Genomic DNA, 24191 nt, shown 5'->3' with positions numbered 1-24191 from the left:
CATTGTGTCAGTGGCTTTTTCTAAAGCCTCAAAAAATTCCTCCACTTCTACCTTAGTAGAACCTTCTGTGGGACCATAGGCACAAATAAGTCTCATTGTCCAGTTCCCCATTCTCATATTTGTCCACATTACTCTACTTGAGACTGACTGCCATTCAAGAAGATTAGCCTCGTATTTTGTGTTGAATACTATGGATACTCCTTTTCCTTGATTGTCATTGCCTGAATATAACATTTTGTATTTATTGCTCAGAAAGATCTCACCAGTTTTGGTCTTTTTTGTTTCAGTCACCCCTATTATGTCGATCTGGTTCTTATCTAATTCCTCAGCTAGCTCCATTTCTTTGCCATTCAGGCTTATGTTGCTAGTACTGATCTTTAACTCTGGTGATGTTGAGTTGGGGTTTGTTTTCAGATATGTTCCAGTAGCTGACTTTTCGCTGTTCGCCCTGGTTCCCTGGCAAAAACAACAGGGGGCTTGTTTAACCGGGCGACGCCCCAGCCGGCATGAAATTTTGTAATGTTGTACCATCATTTTTTATTTTGGTTTAACCAATAAGAATACAATTTGGTCGGCTTTTTTATTACCAAACTTGTGAGGACAACACAACAAATATTGAGAATGACACAGATGACAATGACTTATAGAAGTAAGGAAATTCCTGTTCCATTGTATAAGGCCTTGATTAGGCTACATATGGAATACTGTGCCTACAGATTTGGTCACCTGGTTTTCAAAAGGATGAAGAGATATTGGAAACATTTCAGAGGTCACTGACTACAGTAGGTTCTGTTCTCTGGAATGTTGAATGTGATGAAAGGTTAATAAGATTCAATTTACAGAGTCTAGTGGATAGGAGGAAGAGGGATAATATGAACAGAGATGCATAAGTTGGTAGGGAGTTGTTATTGGATCAATGTTGAAGATGTTTTTCATAAAATGTTAAGAGATCAGGGAGAACAAGAGGTAATCCCTGGAAGCTGTATAAGGAGGGTGTGATAAAGAAGCAGGTTTTTTTGCATGAAGAGTTGTGAATGATTGAAATACCGTACTTGAGATGTGGTGCCTGCAGAGAATCTGAATGTGTTTAAGGCAAGCAAGACATGATGAGCTGTGTGTATATCCAAGGGACCTCTTAGATGAGTCTTGGACTCCATGTGGTCTTAGGATAATAATAACTTTTTAAGGACAGTATCAAAACTCAAATTTATCTTATTGATCAGTAATGTATCATATTTAAAATAAAAAGGCATACTAGTTTACCTTCCTTTAAGGACCATATGACATTTCCCCTATGTTTGTTAACTGCATATAAAGATCCATCTAATGTAGATATCAGTATGGTTGGTTCTGGAACTGCTAAATTTCTTGATGCCTATAACAGAAATTGAAACCAATAATTCTTATTTAGTGTTTTATATAATAACATTTTAGTAATAATTTTAAATCAATTCTTTACAATGTTTTTCATATTTCTAATGAAGAAACTGTAGAATACTGAATAAAGAAATAACGTACCTACATGTAGTCCTTCACAGGACAAAACACAAGATTCAAAGCTGGCCAGCTGAAGAAATATTAAAAAAATTAGTCAAAGTGAAAAGAGAAAACAGCAAGAGATCTAAAGTAAAAAGCATTGAATGAGAGAAAGAGTGTAAGGAGTAAGGCTGGCCTGGTTGGCTGAGTGGTTATCGTATCTGCTCTCCAGCAAAAAAGGCTGCGGGTTCGAATCCGGACGTGGGCATGGATGTTTGTGATTGCCTGTGAAAATACTAGTGGTGGGTTGGCGGCAGATGCCGTTGGTGTAATTGCAGTTCGTTGTAGTTGGTGGATTGAGTGGTGGTGATGGAGAATTGTAGAGTAGGTGCCTTCCCATGAGTATTTGGACTCCCTGGAGGTGTCATGTAATAATAATAATTTTACAGTGATTATATAATAAGAGCAGTACTTCATTCATAAAAATGTGACAAAATCTTGTTTCTCTGGTGTGAAAATGAATATTAGTGATGCTATCAGAATGCAGAAAGGCAAGGTGAAAGAATTAATTGCTTTGACTGGAGGAAGTTTGAAAGTTTGAACTATGATTGAGGCAAACCGAGAGGGAGGAAGTGATAGCTAGTGAATTAATAGATAGATTGTGCAAAAGGAATGATGCAGAGTTTGTGGACCTATGGTCTGAATTTGATGGATGGAAGGATTTGTATAATCCTGATGAACTACACTTGAATGGATTTGGAGTTAGGTGTCTAGATTGGTTCATAGAGACCACGCCTTTTGTTTGTCAGAAGAACTATTACAGAAAGAACTGCAATATATTAATTCCTCCTTCTTATCCAATGGACATAAGAATTCCTTCATAAAAAGAGTGTTGAGTCAGCATCCTCTTCAAATACAGGCATACCTATTCCCTATGTGCAAGGCATTAGCGAATACATAACTAAAGTGGAAAGACTTTCAATGGGATTATATTGATCAAATGCATATAATAAACAACTAAGTTATACCAACTAGTTTCACCAACTAAGGCTGTTGGCATCTTCAGGGTACATAACTGATGTAAGGCACTAAAAAGTAAAAAACTGTTACAAACTATAATCAACCGAAACAAGGAACAGAGCGCGTACAATACATTCATAGAGCATGGATGATATCACTTCTTGTTATTTAGGAACGTTCTATAGTTGGCACTATAATTCAGTTCTGGCGAATTGAAGGATCTGATAAGGGCCTTCCAGATCACAGGCAAGATTAGTCCTTGGTTCCTGTTAAGGTTAACTAAAATGTTAAAACCACTAAATATTTGTGTTGCCTTTTGACCCATGAGAAAAATCTCTACATTCCTCATCTCCAAAGGACAAGCTCCCACATTTCAGCTATCCAGGTGTCTACCAGATTCCCTGCTCTTGTAGGTTATCATATTTCAGACAAACAGAAAGATCTGCTCTTATTCGGTTAGAAGAACACAAGTCATATATTCAGTACCTTGAACCTGAACAGTCTGGACTTGCAGAGCATGCCATCAACTCTGTCTAGTGTTGATGGCATGCTCTGGAATGTCGGTTCCTCGTGGAACGGCTTTACAAAGAAACATATGAAGTGTTACTTCACTCCCCTAACCTAAACAGATCTGATGGTCTATGTCTTTCCCCTTTGTAGGAGATAGTACTCTATAAATCAGCTAATCTTTCCTAACTTTTGTAATTGTATACACACACACACACACACATATATATATATATTAAAAAAAAATTATTATTATTATTATTTTATTTTTAGTTATCTTACTTTAGCTACTTAGGTGGTGCAATGTGAATATATCAGTTATTGTTTAATTAGCCTTTGTACTTGTACTGAAGATGCCTGTGACACTCAGGCGAAAATTCTACTAATAAAGAATATTTTACATGAGTTAATTCCATTATTATAATAGTAAGTAATAGAGCTTTGTTCACTGAGGATGTGGAAGTGCAAAGTCAAAAAAATAAAGAAATTAAGACAGATGCAGGTGGTTGTGTGTGTGAAGGCACCCATTCAGCAAATGAATGTGTGAATGAATAAAAAATGTGGTATCTAGTCTCTCAGGCAAAAATATCAAATGAGGGCCTAAGGGGGTTGCTATAGTTTCTATATACTAATGCTCTAGCATTAGTATATAGAAACTATAGCATCCCCTTAAGTATCAGGAATAAGAGGAAAGAATTTTTGGCATTGGACAGCTAACAGTAGATGACATTGGAAAATTTTCACTATAACACCATGGTAAGTTGTTCCTATAATTTTAAAAAATAAATGTTCATCACTGTGTAACTATGAAAGAAGGTCTCCCCCCCCCACAAAAAAAAAAATCCTTTCTTCCTTCTAACCACTTGCCCACACACACTGTTGTCACAGCTCTCTCTATCTCTCCCACTCCCCTAATCCTTCTCAGAACTCTTGTATTTTCAAATCTTTAATTAACCATTTTGCTTCTAACCCTCCACTCAGATCCTTAAGTTAAAAAACTAGCATGGATACTGTCATGTATATACTGCTAGTTTAGTGTTTTAATTTTCTCTCTCTCTCTCTCTCTCTCTCTATATATATATATAGAGAGAGAGAGAGAGCGAAAGATATATATATATATATATATATATATATATACACGTTACTTCACGCACAAACTTTGTTTGTGCGTGAAGTAACATACACAAACACTTGGATAAACGATTAAACTAAGAATATAATTTCATCGCATCTTTAATTTATAGTATAACCAAGTGGAAAAACTTTCAACATCTATCTCCAATCCAGACTATTTTAGCAATGAGGTGTGACACTTATTGGTTACTTGTATATGGAAAGATGACTGCATTACTTCAACCTTGCTTATTAAATAACTTAAGGAATTTACAAAGTACAAAGGATATAAATTAAATTAAACTTTAATCTATATTTCCAATATTTCGGCAACATCACATTGCCATCTTCGCAGGAACTTAAAATAAAGACACGTGCACGCAGGCACTACACATAATAAATGAGGACGAAGCAGGAAGCTATTGTTTCTCCTAAAAGTCCTGATGGTGCAACCTAGCAGGCTATGTAGGTATTCTTGGCTGTTGGGCTGAAGGCCTTCTGATGTAAGTCTCCCAAATTTGGGGCAGTCTCATGCAACCAAATTTGTTAAGGTTTGGCATGCTTCTTAAAGCTGAGGCTGATTCCAAGAAGAGCCTTTCAAATTTGAATTTACTATGGTGTATTATTGTGGCTTTCTTCCACTGTATTCTATGGCAGAGCATGGTCTGCAAGACCAGAGTGGCTGTAATGGTGAAACCGGATGTAGTCGTTGTGTTCTGACATTTTCTTTTCACAAAAGGCTCTCCGAATTTATAACTGCACCAGCCAAGCTCTGGTATGAGAACAAATCGCCGTCACTCGCTTTCTCCTAGCTGACGCAAACTTAGCTATTCTGGTGCTCAAAGAAGAGCTTTACAGCACGTCAAACCACGAGCTTTGGTATATTTTTATACGACATCTCGTGCACTGCTACGGATAAAGAATTTCAAAAAATACGAGGTCAACGTATCAAGAAATTTGAGAATTTAAAAAAGAGCTCTACCTCCGAACCAAAACTTCCTATCAACACTGTAGTCAACCTTTCTTCAGTTAATTTGAATCCTGAAGCACTCAACGCTCTCTCTCACATGGCCACAACTTCGCCATTGCTCCCAGAAAATTACCGGCTGAGGATATAATGATCCAAATTGAACGCGGGATCCGCCACCTTCCAAACCACGTTGCCAACAGCATTAGACTGGATGTAGCTTGTGTTTTCACCAATGCAAGACCACCAAAAACCAACGAATTCAATAAGGAATATAAATCTCTGTAGGAATTGAAGAAAAACAAAGAAATAGTAATCACCAAAGCAGATAAAGATAACGCCACAGTAGTACTTAATCAAACGGATTATACAAGTAAGCTTAATGCGCTATTATTAGATCGGGCTACTTACCTCCCTATTGAATACAATCCCACCAACTCACAAATTAGAAAACTCCACAGGCTCCTTAAGAAGGTCACTTCTTGGCCTGTAGAAGTCACTAATAAATTAAAACCATTTAACTCCATACCCCTCCCCTGTATATATGGACTCCCAAAAATACATAAAGAAAATGTGCCATTATGTCCCATAGTGGATGGCATTGATTCCCCCACATACAAATTAGCTAAACATTTGGCCAAAAGTGCTCACACACTATACTGGCAATGCACCATCACACATAAAAAAACTCAGCCCACTTCAAAGCCAGCATAGAAAATCTTACACTCCAACATACTGACTTAATGGTCAGTTTTGATGTCTCCTCCTTATTCACAAATGTCCTACTCATGGACATTTGTGAGGTTTCAAATATTCAGTGAACTATTTCAGTTCACAATGAACTCAGGCTATTTCATTTCGCAAAGAAAATTCTACAAACAAATAGAGGGGACAGCCATGGGTTCACTACTTTCCCCACCCTTGGCCAACTTCTTTATGGAGACCTTCGAAGAGAAAGCCTTAAATTCTGCCCCATAAAAACCAACCATATGGCTTAGCTACGTTGATGATATGTTCGCTATTTGGCCACATGGCTCTGATACACTCCTCTCCTTCCTAACACACTTAAACAATCAACACCCCAGAATCAAGTTCACCCTGGAAAAAGAGAAAAACAACAGCCTCCTTTTCTTAGACACACTAGTCACCCACCAGCCTGATGGAACCTTGGTTTTCTCTGTTTATAGTAAACCTACCTAAACAGGCAGATACATTCACCAACAATCCCCCACCCCCTCTCAACAATAATATGGAGTTATTAAGACATTACAATACCCTAACCACAGAACTAAACCACATCCTCACTAAATCTCATCCTTTCTAAGCCCAAGGACCAGTAAAATGCCTAAAACAATTCTATGGACCACTAAGTTACAGGGGCATAGCCGGGGGGGGGGGGGGGGGGGGGGGGGGATCTGCCCAGGGCGGCACTTTTTTTTTTTTGGCATTTAAGAAATCTTGCCATACTGTCTATAAAACAACAACTGAGTGATGGAATAGATTTTGACAATGTCATCGACGATTTTGCGAACAGAAAAGCAAGAAAAATAACATTTTAGAATATTGGAATTAAAGTTTTACTTCAAAAATAAACATAGTGTTCTTAAGTTATTTCCGTATACGTCGTTTTGAATTTTTGTAATTTTTTTTAAAAACCTATATAGGAATTACTAACATTTGGAAAAAACTGTGCCATGTATAACATAATAAATCTAAAAGCATGTTTTGAATACATATGGAAACATAATTAATTAAATTGGAAGTGAACGATTAAAAGTGTATCATCATTGAACAAAGTTTTAATTTTTATTAAACAAATAAATAATAAGATAAAATTATGTTACTACTTACTTTTAATGAGATGGTTGCACTTCTCGGCCATTGCAGTGTTGTTGGATATCTGGCTCAATATTGGTCAACTTCAGTCGAAGATCGGCACACACACTAAGACGATTTCTGTATTTTGTTTTTATTTGAAGGGGCGATGAAAATCCTTTCTCACAAAGATAGGGTGTAGAGAACTGCATGACAATTTTCAATGCTTCTTCAGATAATTCGGGAAATTCACTTCTCATTGAAGGCAAAATCTAAAATCGAGCCAAACCAGGATCATGGAATTGCATTTTAAGTCCACTGTCACTTGAAAGCTCAATTAACTGTTCGCGTTTCGATAACGAAAGGCCATTCTCGTGACCGCAAGCCTGAAACGAATCACGAACCTACAGAAATTTCTTATGAAAGTTATTCGGAAAATATATTTCAAAATTCCATTTCAGATTTTTGAGGTGGTCACAAACCCTTTCCAGAAACTCAGAATCAAATCATTTTACACTAAAAAGAATTCCAATGTTGAAAAAGGAGCAAACTGTCTCTCTTTTACATAATTAATCCATAAAACCAGTTTTTTCTCAAATGCCTTTATTTTGTCGTAGGCATCAAGAACAGTTAAAGAATTTCCCTGAAGGGAGAGATTTAGTTCATTTAACTTCAAAAAAAATGTCGGAAAGATAAGATAGTGTTGATAACCTTGCTTCGTCAACAAGGAGTGATGCAAAATCAGAATTACGTTCATTTACAAATCAAACTTCGTGCCTTAATTGAAATAACCTTGTTAGTACTTTGCCTCTGGAAAGCCAGCAAATTTCAGAAGAATGAAGCAAAAGTTGTATATATTCACTGCCCACTTCATTGTAGAGTACTGAAAATAACCTGTTATTTAACGGTTGAGCTTTAATAAAATTAACTAACTTTACATCGTTGTGTAGCACAGTTTTAAATTCTGGCGGCATTCCTTTGGAGGCTAATGCTTCCCTATGTATGAAACAATGCACCCAATTCATATCCGGAGCTACTTCCTTGACCATAGAAACAAACCCACTTTGCCTACCCGTAAGGGCGCGAGCTCCATCCAAACAGAAGCCTATACATTTTTCCTATTTGTGCATTATGTAATTATTAAGAGCGTGAAATATTTCTTATCCAGTTGTTTGGAATGGCAAAGTTCTACAAAACAGAATATCATCATGAATGTTGTTATCATGTGCATATCTTATGTAGCATAACTGCGCATCATTTGTCACATAAGTAGTCTAGTCTATTTGTAACGTAAATTAAGTGCTCTTCTTAACTCTTTCGATTAACTGAGATTCCATGTCACCTGCCATATCATTAATTCTGCGACCGACAGTGTCATTTGAAAGAGGAATCAAATCAACATATTTTAGTAACTTGTTGCCAAACATAGTTTTTACCAGATCTTTTACAGCTGGAAGTAGCAAATTTTCCCCAATAGAATGAGGTTTCCCTGTTTTCGCTATGAGCAAACTTAAGAGATGGGATGCTTCCAGTGCCATGCTATTAATGGAACTCATAGCCAAAACTATATCTTTCCCATGATTTAATGTCCCTAAACGTCGCTGAAAAAATTCAACTGGCTTATTTTTCACATCACAATGTTTAGTTTCTAAATGTCGTCGGAGTTTTGCAGGTTTCAGCACTCGTTCGACAACACTTCATAACACAAAACACATTGAGGTTTCTGTTCACTTTCATCGCCATACCAAGTAAACCCGAATTCCAAATATGAATTGTTATATTTCTTACTGTATTTTTTCTTTGAACTTCTTGTTTCTTGTACTTTAATAGTATCAGATTTACTCGCCGTTACAACACGTGCATTGCAATTAGGGTTAGCATCACCTGTTTAATTTGCTCTTCTTTTCAAATTCCTGATTCTAAGCCACTTTTCCATTATTAAAAAAAGTTCCAAAAAATATATAAATATATAAATACTTGGGTTAACTCACGACACACTTTGTCCAAGTATCACTTAGCACTTCTGAAGATATACTGAGCCTTGGTTGAAGGACGAAACCCTTCTGTAATAAAGCTCAATAAACAACAAACAATTTGTTGAAATGTGGATAACACATGTTCACTTAAAATCTGACAAAACAGCAAGGGAAGGCGGAAGCAATAAAACTATACTGCTGTTCACTTCACCCCTCTTATTATTCATCTGCGGCTACAAATTTAGTGGCAGAATGACGAATAATAAAAGAAGGTTGAAGTGAATAAGAATTTTATTGCTTCCGTCTTTGAACATTCTGATGGTATTTGTTGGTTTTTTTAAGTCTCCATGTGATTTCAATAATTTTTACTTATTCAATTTTAATTTGTTTTGTTTGGATAATTAAAAAAATATATATTTATTTAATTAATTTAAGCCTGACTGCGGACCACAGGTTGAGAAACGCTGCTCTAAATCCATCACCATTCCCTACATCCAAGGCACCTCGAAAAAAATTACCAAAATCCTAAAAAAATATGACTTGACCTCGTGTTGCAGACCATATAGAAAACAGGCATCCCTTATCTGCTCCACTAAAGACCAACCACTTCTTCTAGACCTACCAGGTCCCTTGAAGCTGTAAGCTGTCCCACTTTGGCCAAACAGGCAGGATAGCAAATATCAGAACACAAGGACTACATCCAGTTTTACCAGTACAGCCACTCTGGTCTTGCAGACCATGCTCTGGATACACTCCACAGAATACGATGGAAGAAAGCCAAGGTAACACACCATAGTAAATTCAAATTTGAAAGGCTATTCTTGGAATCAGCCTCAGCCCTAAGAAACATGCCAAACCTCAACAAATTTGGTTGCATGAGACTGCCCCAAATTTGGGAGACTTACATCAGAAGACCTTCAGCCCAACGGCCAAGAATACCTACATAGGCCGATAGGGAGCACCATCAGGAATTTTAGGAGAAACAACAGCTTCCTGCTTCGTCCTCATTTACTGTGTGTAGTGCCTGCGTGCACGTGTCTTTATTTTAAGTTCCTGCGAAGATGGCAACGTGACGTTTCCGAAATATTGGAAATATAGATTAAAGTTTAATTTATATCCTTTGTACGTTGTAAATTCCTTAAGTTATTTAATAAGCATGTATAACCAACTTCTAAGCCTTCCTACGAGAATTACTTCAACCTTAATATCACTTCTGGGTCTAGCTCCCACTGATGAGAGTTCAACAAAGGTCGAAACCGGTTTGGGTAGTGACCCTTTCCATAATGCACACCATTATACATGTCTGTAAGGATGTGCTTTGTATTACAGGATACTAAGGCGGGTGATGTGAAGTCATTAGCCTCTATATACGAGTTGCTCAGTAGTAAAGTTACTTCAGGTGCAAACTTTGTTCGTTTACACTTGGATAAAGGATTAAACCAAGAATATGTTTTCTTGACATCTTTAATTTATAGAATTATAAAGAGAAATAAGAATGTATCATTATCTGTTAGCGTGTTTTTCAACATCTAAGTAACCCTTTGAGCTATTTTACCAACTTTCACAATATGCACTCTGAACTTCGACTCTTTGTTCATCATTATCCCCAAGTCTCTAGGCTCATCTATTTTCTGCAATCCAATAACATCAATATGATACACTATATGCAACCTTTCTAACCTGAAGTGCATAACCTTACATTTTGCAACATCAAATTGACAACCATTATCTTTTTGTCCACTAAACCAATTTATTTAAATCATCCTGCAGGATGGTTTAAATAAATTGGCATCATCTACATCACCCTTGTCTATTACTGCTCTCCCCAGTTTTGATTCATCAACAAACAAACAAACTGAATATCCCTTCTTAAATCTTTCCCTATGTCATTGATATACAAATTAAGGAGTAGGGGCCTTAGTACCAAACCATGAGGTACTCCACTAGTCACCATCATTCTCCTAGACTCCACTCCACCACATATTACTCTCTGATGTCTGTTCATCAGCTAACCCTACCCATTCCCATTTGCTTTAGTTTTTGTAATAGTTTTCCATGTGGCGTTCTCTCAAATGCTTTGGCAAAGTTAAGAGTAACATGGTGTAGCCATTACCTTTATCCAATTCTGCTGTCATTTTATTATAAAATGTCAATAAGTTACTAAGACAGGACCAATCCTTTACGGAGCCTTGCTGCCCACTATAGAGTACTGCATCCTATCCTGATGATTGTATTTTACCTTATACCAACTTTTCCAATACTTTAACAACCACTCCTGATATATTAACTGGTCTGTAGTTTGCTGCCTCTGGAGCCATCTTTATGTAATGGAACTATCTTACTCTCTTTCCACTCCCTTGGAACCCTACCAGAGCTGAGACTTAGATTGAACAACTTTGTCAGAGACAATGCCAATTCTCTTGCACATTCAAATAGCACACAGGCTGATATGCAATCCAGTCCCACTGCTGTGTTCACATTCATATTTTTTACTATGCTGAACATGGAACTAATGTACTATAGGTTGATCTACCAACCTCTCGTGTAAGGACTCAACATAAAAAACTTCCTGTTCATCTACCTCAACGTTGATATGCATCTCTGTAACATCAGCAACCATAAAATCACTACCTGGATGATCACTGAGCAACTCAACTATTTCTTTTGGTTCAATCACCTTCCTACCATTATGTGATTCTCACATAAAACTTTAAAACTAAAGTATGCTACTGCTGTGAATGGGGTAAGAACTTTTTTTCAAATTCTTTTTTTTTTTTATCAATTTTATATATTGTTATCCCCTATCGTCCGTCCTAGGACGGGTTGAGTCCCCTCCTAATGAGGGATTTCTGGCATATTAATGCAGCTGGTTCGCCACTCCTCTGCTGCATTCCCTAAGGGCAATATCCATGACTGTAATCAGTGCAGTGTGTGTTCGTGGGGCCGGTTTGCCTGCTTGCGGATGAAAAACCCCAGATAAACTGGGAAGAAAAACCCTGCTGTCCACGCCCAAGACTGGCTAACTTGGCTATGGCTGAGGAAGATCCCTGAGCTGTTATATATTCATATATTGGGTTGTTGAATAAAATGGCAGATTTTAAGGATGATTGAAAAAGAAGAATGTACCTGTTTAATCAAAGTAATCTCCAGCAGCATCAATGCATTGTTGCCAACATGTAGCAAGGTTATTTATACCACATTTGTAAAATTCAGTGTCTCTGGAAGTGATGAAGTCCTCCACTGCCCGATAAATTGATGCGTCGTTGGCAAAGCATTTCTTGGACAAAAAATGGCTCAAGTGCCAGAAAAAATGGTAATCTGTTGGGGAAATGTCAGGAGAGTATGGAGGATGAGGCACAATTTTGTATCCCAAATTGTTGATTTGCTGTGTGGTTGACACTACTGTATGTGGTCGGGCATTATCCTGAAGCAATAAGACTCCATGTCTATTCACAAGTGCTGGTTGCTTAAGGCACAATTTGTCATACATTTGCCGCATATCTGTACAATATCAAGCTGCATTTATCGTTTCACCTCATGGAAGGAATGAGTAGTGAATAACACCAGCAAAAGACCACCATACAGTAAACATCTTCATTGGATGCAGAGGTGCCTTTGGAGTCCTTCCTGGAGCGTCTTTCACTCCCAACCACTGCGACGAACATGTACGATTGTCGTAGAATATCCACTTCTCATCCACAGTCATAATTCGTTGCAGGAACCTTTCTTCTTTATTTCTTAAGAGAGAAGAGCACACTTCCAAACGCTATGCTTTGTTTTCATCAGTGAGTTCATGAGGCACCCACTTGTTGAGATTCTTTACTTTTCCTATTATTGCCAAGTGCTGTGAAACAGTTGAGGAGCGTACATTTAGTGTCTGGGAGATCTCTCGTACAGTTTGTCATGGATCTGATTCGATTAAATCCTTTAATTCATTCGAATCAATGGAGGAAGGACGATGGCCACGGGGTTCGTTTTGTAGCCTCAAATCTCCTGAGCGAAATTTTGCAAACCAACGGCGAGTGGATCTCTCATTAGTTGTTCCTCCACCGAATGCTTTATTGGTGTTTTTTACTGCAGTCGCTGCAGAATTTCCCAATTTGAACTCGTAAAGGTATAGTAACCTTAATTGACTGAGTTCCATGATTGACTTGATGTCGGTAGTATTCAATGTTTAATGCTTGTTGAACGAAACAAATATTACAGTTGTATCATCCACGTGTGACACTATCACGACACAAAAATCTGCATATACCTCAGCGCTTGCTTTCTTCAGCAACCAATAGAAACTTGACAGTCGTTCAACAGCCATTTCATTTGCAGCAACAACATATTTTTACGTAGTCCAGAAACCCTCCTATAGAAACAAAACATTAAACTTTTTCAAGCCACCTCAGGACTCCAATTAAGAGAGCAGTGATCTCATACTGAGAAATGAAATTCATTTCTGACCCACAGAGAATCATGCATATGGTGGGATTACAAACTCAAAGCCTTTTTTTTTCTTTATGTGGTTACCACCCACAAAAGGTTATTACTAAACCTATGGAAGATTTGTACTGTGGGTGGACATGGACTGTTTTGCCATTTCTGTCACTTTTATCATTCTTTATGATTCAGGTCTCAATGAAGTCAAAAGACTCATTGTGAGAGGCCCTTCCTAGGAAACACAAAATCTATCATACCACACCTTGAACTCACTGACCATTCGTGCTCTCATTGCACTATCAGGCAATGTATTCCATGTTGGAAGTTTTTTCACTTGGTTAGACTATAAATTATATATGTAGTTTAATCCTTTATCCAAGCGTAAGCAAACAAAGTTTGAGTCTGAAGTATCTTCAGGACTGGGTCAACTCGTAGCAAAGGTGAACAAAGCTTCACATCACTTGTGCTTTGCATTATGGGATACTAAGGCATCTCCTTGCAGACATGCATAATGCTATGCATTATGGGAAGGGTCACTACCCAGACCGGTTTCGACCTTTATTGAGGTCTATTCAGTGGGAGCCAGACCCAGAGGTGATACCAAGATTGAAGCAATACAAGTTGCCAAAAGGTGTCACACCTTATAGTCTAACCAAGTGGAAAAAAACTTCCAACATATTTCTCTAATCCAGAGTAATTTAATGATAAGGGAGTGACACCTTTTGGCAACTGGCATATGGAAATATGACTTCAGCATTGCTTCAACCTTGGTATCACCTCTGGGTCTGGCTCCCACTGAAGAGATCACAATAAAGGTCGAAATCGGTCTGGGAAGTGACCTTTCCCATAATGCATAGCATTATACATGTCCGCAAGGAGATGTGCTTTGCATTATGGGATACTAAGTAAAGTGATCAGAACTCAGTCCACCTTTGCCACGAGTTGCCCCAGTCCTGAAGATAGTTCAGGGGAAAACTTTGTTTGCTTACACTTGGATAAAGGATTAAACTAAATACATAATTTATAATGCATTTCATGGTTCAACCACTCTACATGCAAAGAAACCACTCCTTACCCTGTTGCTCACAGCTTCCTTTCGTTACTTCCCAGGATGACCATTTGTTTTTGCTCCTTCCCCATGTTCCACCAAGCGAAAGAACTCCCCGTTGTCATCCCTATAACTACCTCAACAGTTTAAAAGTTTCATATCACCTCTCCTATCTACCAAACTCAGTAGTCCACATTCCCTCAGCCTATCTTCATAACTAACATTGTACAGTCCTGAAATCATCTTTGTTATCTGCCTCTGTACCCTTCACAGTTAATTTATCCCCATCAAATCCTGGGGACCAAATTTGATAACAATAGTCCCAGTGTGGTCTGATCAGAGCTTTATACAATGGAATGAAAACTCTTAATTTCATTCTACATCCATTTCATCTCTTGCCTCATCAAATCCAATTCAACCTCCGAATCTCGCGTCACATTCTCTCTATTATTCAATCTTTTTAATTTTCTAACTCTCGACCCCCTCTTTTCACTTTCACTCATCCTTCTGTGCTTCTGTACTTTCGGTTCAACATGCGTCCAACTTTCGCTATCATTCATTCTTTCGATTTTTTTCCACTTTCGATTCCTGCGTCATGCCATTTCCAGTTTCATTCGTTCCCTCAATTTCATTTCCTTCTGCCACACTCGCCTTACTTTCATCCTTTTTAACATCCGTTACGGTTTTTTCAAATCACTCTTTTTCTTTTTACCTGATTTTTTAACATATTTTCGCCTCTCTATCTCATCATCCTTCTCTTTCGAACGTGCACTCATTTTCCCTGTGACATTCTTGCTACTAACACTTTCTATTTCATATTTGCATTCATCAATTCCTCATTCAGGTCACACTTTGCACACACCCACCTTTCATCCACCCTAAACATCCCAAATCATTTATGTAATCGAAAAAATACATATAACACATCTCACACTTAACAAAACAACTGAAGTCTAAATTAAAGTCATGGATTGACAAAGCTGCCGCCATGTTTCCTCTGCCGGTTTCTTCTCTAAGGTCTAATAATAACGAATTCGTAATTAAGTTTAGGCAAAAAAAAAAATCCCCCACACTAATAATACCGGTAGTGCACAACTTTTACAGCAGCTCTTACTCAAACAACTACTCATATATACTTAATTATTCCAAGAATAACTTATCTCCATCAGAAGCTCTTCTTACACATGTCCACCATGCTTAACTCATGAGCACCCTCTATATCAGGTTTAATATCACTTTCCTTCATAATCATCATCATCATACGCATCAAGGATTTAGGCCTAGCATGGCCTGTTCCAGCCTTAGAAGTCATCGTTGAATCGTTTAAGAGGACGTCCTGGTTTTCTTTTTCCTAGTGGCTTGTTTTGGTAATCTTTCTGTTTTCATTCTTTGAACGTGTTCCATCCATTTATGTTTATATTTTTTAATTTTTTCTATTACTGGTTTTTGGTTTAATTCTTTCATAATATCTTCGTTTCTTTTGTGATCAAATAGGGTATACTTTGCAGTTTTTCTCATAAACTTCATTTCTGATGTTGTTAATCTTTGTTTGGTAAGGCTAATGTATTGTATACTTTTAGCATGGTTTGTTTTTGAACTAGGTTTGGTTTAAATATAGAGTTAATTACACCTGTTATTTTTAAATATTTTGCAATTTTTACATTTATATCTTTTTCATTTTCATATGTGATCATACATCCTAGGTAGTTAAATGAATTCACCTGTTCTAAGATCTTGTTATCTATTACTATTTTAGTTCTTGCTGGATCTTGTCCTTTAAAGGCCATAGTTTTTGATTTTTCCATTGATATTATCATACTATAATCTTTGGATATCTCATTTAGATTTAAATGAGATATCCAAAAAACTTTCCTTCATAATGTGATCCATATAGATAATGAATAACAGAGGGGACAATGTACATCCTTGTCTGACACCAGAATTAACATTAAACCATCTTCTTGTACTTCAATACTAACTGTTGACTTACAACTCAAATAAAGACCAAGTACTGCTTCATAAAATGCCCCATTGACACCATATCACTGTAGTGTTTCGAATTCCCTCTTAGGACCTTGTCATATGCCGTTTCCAGATCTACAAAACTTAAATACGGATCTTTGTTATATTCCCATGATTTCTCAACTATGTGTTGTAAAGTGAAAATCTGATCCTGACAGCATCTGTTTGGCCAGACTCCAGCTTGCTCTTCACCAAGCCTCTCTTCAGCCTCACCAACATGCCTCGCTGGCTGAATCAATCAGTTTTCTTCAAGGCTTGCCACTGAATCTCCAAGGTTTGATTCCTGTTCTTAAACTCTTTCATTTTTTCTTCAATAATCTTTGTGTATTTTAGTCACAGTTCACATCTGAGAGCTGCTCAACTTTCATTCGCTTTAAAAATTTCTTACATGTTATTCTTTTCAATATGAAATTCAATTTTATCCTGGTCAAGACTAAATAGTGATCACTTCCAATTTCAAATCCTCTGTACACTCTGGTGTCCTGCACCAGGGAGAAAACATCACTATCAACAATAACATAGTCAATGAGAACTTTTCTTATTCCTTGCCTCTTCTCTCCATGTGAATTTGTGCACATATTTATGTCGGAACATGGTGTTAGTAATAACCAGTCCATGTCCTCAGCAGAAATCCAACAGGTATTTGCCATTATTATTAGCTTTGCTCTTTCTCTAAATTTTCCCAAAATATTTTTGTATGTCTCACAATCATTTCCTACTCTGCTATTTAGATTCCCAACAAGTACCAACTTTTCCTTTTTCATTGTGTCAGTTGCTTTCTCTAAAGAACTCAAAAAAATTCCTCCACTTCTACCTTAGTAGAACCTTCTGTGGGACCATAGGCACAAATAAGTCTCATTGTCCAGTTCCCATTCTGATATTTGCCCACATCACTCTACTTCAAACTGCCAGCTATTCAAAAAGATTAGCCTCATATTTAGTGTTGAATACTATGGCTACTCCTTCTTTTCCTTGATTGTCATTGCCTGAATATAACATTTTGTATTTATTGCTCAGAAAGATCTCACCAGTTTTTGCCATTTTTGTTTCAGTCACTCCAGTTATGTCGATCTGGTACTCATGCAATTCCTCAGCCAGGTCCATTTCTTTGCCATTTAGGCTTCTTATGTTGATAGTACCGATCTAGAACTCTTGTGATGTTGAGTTGGGGTGTGTTTTAGGATTTGTTCTAGTAGCTGACTTTTTGCTGTTTGCCCTGGTTCCCTGGTGAAAACAACAGCGGCCTTGTTTAATCGTGTGACACCCCAGCCGGCATGAAATTCTGTCATGTTATACTATCATTTTTTATTTTGATTTAAGCCAATAAGAATACAATTTAGTTGGCTAAATCTCAAATTGCCAACCCATCCTTGTTCATTCAGTATCCAAGTAGATACCTAACAGGGTGCACCACGAGAAGGTGAGGATTGGACATTAGGTCAGAAGCCCTGATCGGTTCTCCACATCTCCACAAGGATATGTGGAGATCTCTTCTCAGTTATATAGCTTTGACCCTTAAGCACCCCTTAAATTGACCAAATAATTATAAACTCATTCAGAGATTGAGTCTTCAGACAACTTGTAACCAATTTCTTTAATTTACAAACATAAATCAATATGACTGAACTACACAAGCACCAGTGTATTCAAGATCACAGCAAGAAACAGCATGAGAAACCACTTCTACACTGCCACTTTCAATTACATAAGCTGAAAGTTATCATAGTTATCATCCTTTATGATAAAACTTTTGGAATTTTAATTCTTGTCTCCCAGAGAACTCTTATTCTTTCTTGAATTCACATCACAAAAAAAACAAAAAAAAAATCTGGTCTATATATGACAGCAACAAAGTCAGTCAAATTCTTCTTGCATTTTAAATCAATGGACACTGAAGAAAAGCATATCTTGGCCTTCTCCAAAGCAACTTCACTTTCTATATAAAAATAACAGCAAATTCACTGAATAAATTATTTAAACCATATCAACAGTTTTTTCACTTTAGAATGGATTTACTTTTTAAATTAAAGTCTCAGCAAACCTTCATTAAAAAAACAATTAAAACTGTATCAGAAGCTTCAAATCCTTTATAGATTGAGAATCCCAAATAAAGTAACACAAACTTTACTTTGTTCATTGCTATATAAATTGAAGGGCAATAAAGTTACTTTCATTATTAACTGAATAAATCTTATAGGGATTAATGGCTAGTAACAATTTTATACCTCTCTTCTTTTAAGGATATCCTCTCTCAGCATTCCATTTCTAAATTTTCTTCTAATTTCTGCTCAGTTTCATATATTGAAGACACAGAAACTGTTCGATTTTTCTCAGTGTTTCTTTTCTTCTTTCTGAACAGCCATAACTTAGCACCGTCCATTTAATTATTATTACCACCACCAAAGACCCCATGGAATCAAAGACTCATCTGGGAGGTCCTTTTATTATACACACACACAGCTCATCATACCGTGCTTTAAACACACTCAAATTCTCTGCAGACACCACACTCTCAGGCAAGGCATTACAATCATTACAATTCTGCAATGAAAAAAACCTGCTTCTCAATCCCCTACTCACACCCTCTTTATACAGTTTCCAGGGATCACCTCTGGTTCTTCCCTGATCTCCCACTATTTTCTGTAGAACCTCTCTAACATTGATCTTATAACAACCTCTGACTAACTTGTATGTCTCTATCATATCTCCCCTCTTCCTCCTATCCACCAGACTCTGCAAGTTGCATCTTCTCAATCTTTCCTCATACTCAACATTCCAGAGGTAGAAACTATATTAGTCAGTCACCTCCGGACATCTCTTCATTCTCCAACATCTCTTTGTCCTTCTAAAAACCAGGTGACCAAATCTGGGCCCAATAGTCCATGCATGTGTGGCCTAATCAAAGCCTTATACAATGGAACAAGAATCTCCCTACTTCTACAAGTCAGTGTTCTCCAAATCATTCCCAGAAGCCTTTGTGTTATCTTCACAATTTTGGCTATGTGTCCCCTAAATTTCAGATCCTTATCCACTATCACCCCCAGATCTCTTATTTCTTCCACCTCTGACAATATATCCTCATCAAGCATAAATTCTGCATCCCATCTTTGTTTTCCAAATTTTAAAATCTTACATTTTGCAACATTGAACTCGCATCTCCATTCCCGTGCCCAATCACTCAATTTATTCAAGTCTTCTTGTAAGGCCACAATATGTTCTCTACTCCTCATGGTTCGTCCCAAGTTTGCATCATCTGTGAACAACTGAATATCTCCATCCAAATATCTCAACTGAATATCTCAAGTTACATTCTTTTCATTCTTGTACATGCTTGGAAATACAGCAGCGCAATGTACCTAATTTTTCTCAGACCCCTCATATCTGTGTTCTCTAGTATTATCAGGCATATGTGCACGTTTAAGATCTTGAGCACACCAATATTGGATAGCAGAACAATGATAATCTGACAAGCTGCAACTAAGGCCACTGTTGACATGCACAGGGCCAAGGACTATTTCGCTTGACTCCACCATTCTCCCCTCCATCTCGTTGGAACAACGATGAATAGCATTTGACCCTTCCCAGAGAACTGTATGCGTGAGTCCCTCTTCACTGGAATCTGCAGAAAACAAAACATGGGCAGGCAAAGCACCGGCTCGTGTCCTCCTGCAATTCACGTCTCCCTGATGCTAAGCTCAATTGACCCTTCCTTCAGGCCAAAGTATGGTTTGGTATGCTTGAACCTTAACAGTTATTTGTTAAATTCTTTTTTATACTGTTCAGAGCCAGTTCCTGTATGGTTATTTTGCTGGTTATTTCTATGTTTTTTGCACCTGAAGAAGTCTGTGAAAGACGAAACTAGTTGTGCAAATAAAATCTGCTTTTATTTTTTAATTCTTGGTGTTCTAGTCATTAAATACTAAATAACATGTACTCAAACCGAGTAAATCAATCTATAAATATTTCTAGTCCTTATGACGAGGCAATTTACCATAACATCAGAAATTACCAGAAGACAGACCCTGAAGAGAATTGGAGTGCATATCAACAGATTAGTGTTCTTGAAACACTGCAAATTCCATAGTTTTCCCCAATTTTATCTCTCTCAAGGAGAAGATCAGAATGGAATGGGCAAGCAGGATTTACCAAAGAGCAAAATTAGAGCTCTCACCGAGAGAATTTTTGACACCAAGCGTACCTTGGCCTTTCTATTTGCTAAAAAAAAGTGCACTTTCTAGCAACATTGAACATTCACGTGATAGTGTCACATGGAATCATATTAAAGAGGTGAGTAAATCTTTTGCTTCCAAGACTCAAAATGAAAACAAACTGAAATTAATTAAAAAATTTAATTTTCTCAAACAAAAACAAGAGAACTCTTTAATTTCCAAACCACACCTCCCTTAAGACAAAGTTGTTATCAACAAATCTAGTCACAACCTCTCACCTGCTGAAAAGAATATTCTCTCCAGAAGCCTCAATTTTGTTTTGTTGCCAAGATCTATTCCAAAAGAATTATTACTTACCAAGATTGAGAAGGCGGCTTCTTTCCTTCCTACCCAAGACACGAACTTACTTCGTATTGAATCCATTTTCACTATTAACAATGCTAAACCTCCTGCAGACAACATCACCTATTAAACATCTTCAGAATAATAAAGCCATTATAATTCTTCCAGCAGATAAAGGAAATGCTACGGTTCTAAGTCACCCTCCTGGCTTGTTCTTTATACTCTTCATGTGACTGATTATCACCATTATTCATTTTGTACTTCCTCCAAAGTACCTTCTTTTTCCAGATTTCATGTTTAAGCTCCACATTCATCCATTTTACACCTACCTTACTGAACCTTTTGGCCTTCAGAATATAATCGTATATTGATGCTGCTACGTATTTCTTTGTCAGTTCCCATGCAGCATTTATTTCCTTACCACTCAAGTCCATTCCATGTTATAGCTCCAAGCTGTCTCCTAAGCTTGTCATAATCATCAGCCTTATAATTCCACATATCCCTTCCTCACAAACATCTGCATATGACTATCCACAACACAGGTGATTACTTCATGATCACTTCCACTAACTGGAGGAAAATGTGAAACCCCTCTAACAATTACATCTTCTGATAAAATTATGAGATCTAGAACTCTTGATCTTCACATGCCCTTCTTTACATGCTGCCTGAGATAGTCATCTCTCAAGAACTTGAGAAATTAATTTTCCTTATTACCAGATGCTATCTCTTCATTCCAATCTATACCACCATAATTAAAATTGCCCATAATTATGACCCTTCCTTTGTTCATTAATCCAAACTGTTTATTCATTTCATAATCACCACCTTCTACATTCCCAGGCCAACATCCAATTAAATATGTCTTCCTCTCAACTTCCATGTTACACCATACTGCCTCATAATGTTTCCACTATTTTCCCCTTTCATATCTGGTATATGTATACTTAATTCCCTTGCTATCATCAGCAGCACTACCCCCCCCTCCCTTCTTCCACTTTCTATCCTTGCGAAAAAGACTGTACCCTTCCATTTCTATTCTCGTTAAGATATCATCTTCATTCAACCATGTTTCACTTATTCCAATGATTTTGAGACGAATAAACTCAATCACTGAAACCATTTCATCCCCTTTATTCCTGATACTTCTGGCATTTGTAAATAGACAGAGCAGTTCATTCTTAGGTCTATAGCCAGTCCTACCCAAGCCATGTGTTGGTAGTGATTTCCCCACTACACCTGTCTAATCACCTTTATCACCGCTTACCCATACATCTGCTCAGTCTCAACTTCTCCACCCACATCGCAATATATTCCATCTTCATACACACATTCACTCTCTCTATGCCATGTCTCCCTGATGCAATGTCTCTCTATGCCATGTCCACCCGAGCTCCCCCAATTTCCCTATTCCTCTTATATTCCTGTTCTCTCTTCCTCACTCACACTACTACTGTTTCCACTTCTGTCTGTTCAGTACTATTCTCCTATTTTTCCTTTCATCTTTTTCTTCTGATCTCTGGCATGCATCACACACTGTACTTCCACACACACTATACGTCCATCCAGCAACACTTTCTACAGCACACTCACTCCAAAGTCATTTAAATGCAGCCTGTCATGCCTGTATAATTTCATTCTACCCTCAAACACATGCCATACATCGACAAACTCCACTCCTTTCTCCTCACACAGTCCACTAGCATACAATTCATTATTTTGGCTCTCCGTCACAACTCATCATCTTCATATCTAGGTAACACACTGACAACCTTTCCTACTACACTGTTATCTTTCACTCTTTCAATGGTCTCCTGATATTTGTCCTCACATCTTTCTTATGTCCACTCAGATCATTCATCCCTACAATCACAACTAACTCTCTTGCTCGTTTCTTGCTCACATCCAATGCCTTAATTATGGTACTAATTCTCCCACCCGAACAGCAGACTTTATGGACTTTGTCAATAACTAGCCCTCTAATTATGGAGTCTCCATATACTGCTATCCTGGAATCACTAGTCATTTCTTTAACTCTTTTTTCTTTCATTCTGTTCTTTTGCACACCTTCATTAGCTTCCACTAGACGTCTAACATCACTTCTCATATCCTTCATTTCATTTTTCATTTCCAATAATTGTTTCATTAAATCTTGACAATTTCACTCTCTATCTCGCTACCTCTCGTTTGGACACACTTTATTTCCTTTTCCTCATTCATACTTTCTTTCACTCCTTCAGTTTCTCTTCCTTTTGTTTCATTTCCATTTTTTGTAAATTTTTCAGTAACTTTCACTTCTACATCCTCGCATTCTTTTACTCCATCAGTTTCTCTGCCTTTCATTTCCATTTCTTTCACGTAGACCATCTACCTTTTGCAGTCAGTTTCGCATTCTTTGTATCGTGGTACAACAATATCACACTTCCAACACATCCATACTTTCTCTCGTCTCTCCACAAAGAAATCTCTTACACTTCGCCATGCATACATATTGCACTCACGACATCGAAATAGTTTCGAAAAGTCTATGTCGCCAATGCTATTTGACTTTCGTGGCATTCACATAGCAGCACCGTCAACGCTTATGTCTCAATCATATCTCCCTATCCCCCCCCCCTCCTATTCATGAGGCTATGCAACTTGCATTTTCTCAATCTTTCCTTGTACTCCACATTCCAAAGACTACTAACCACTTTTGTGAATCTTCTCTGAACCCTGTCCAACACATCCAAGTCACAACGAAAACCTGGCAACCAAATCTGTGCACAATAATCCATGAGACCTGATCAAGGCCTTATACAATCCCATTGCATAAGGGTACAAACACGGGCAAACGAGTTGCCCGTGTTTGTACTACGTTCTAGGACTACTTGCATTTAGCTCACGCTAGTATTCGCCAATACTTTTATAGTTTTTTATACTATATTCGGCATGAAACTCTCTGATTCCAATCTCTGAGTTTCTTATTCAGTTTTAAAACAATGTGGGATCTAATATCCCCTTAATTTAATCGGGATTGTAATCTCTCTATTTCTGCATGTCAAGGTGCTCCGAATCATTGCCATTATCCAATGTGACATCTTCACAACTTGTGAAATGTCACCCCGAATTTCAGGTCCTTGTCCACCATCACTCCTAGATCTCTCATCTCTGCTACTTCCTTTAAAGTTTCCCCACCAAGTGTATACTTTGCACCCCATCATTGCTTCCCAAATCTCAAAACCTTGCACTTTGCAACATTGAACTGACAATTTCACTTTCTGCTCATTAATGCAATCTATTCAAGTTCTCCTGTAAGGTCATAACAT

At 37.5% G+C, this 24191-nt stretch overlaps 1 protein-coding gene across 2 annotated transcripts in view; it reads right to left on the bottom strand.

Moving 5' to 3' along the window:
* The window catches only part of LOC150105228 (serine/threonine-protein kinase/endoribonuclease IRE1-like), a 543187-nt gene that overhangs the window by 509264 nt on the left and 9732 nt on the right, over nt 1-24191 (bottom strand). For both annotated transcript variants that reach the window (XM_090396205.1, XM_090396206.1), the window contains exon 2: nt 1264-1375. In XM_090396205.1, coding sequence (XP_090252331.1) covers nt 1264-1375 — 112 coding nt within the window. The remainder of the gene's footprint in view (nt 1-1263; nt 1376-24191) is intronic.

The sequence above is a fragment of the Typopeltis vanoorti genome, chromosome 7, assembly GCF_054136105.1.
Source record: "Typopeltis vanoorti isolate ZY-2024b chromosome 7, IOZ_Tvanoo_1.0, whole genome shotgun sequence".
NCBI classification, from domain to species: Eukaryota; Metazoa; Arthropoda; class Arachnida; order Uropygi; family Thelyphonidae; genus Typopeltis; species Typopeltis vanoorti.
This window is presented reverse-complemented; position numbering and strand designations above follow the sequence as displayed.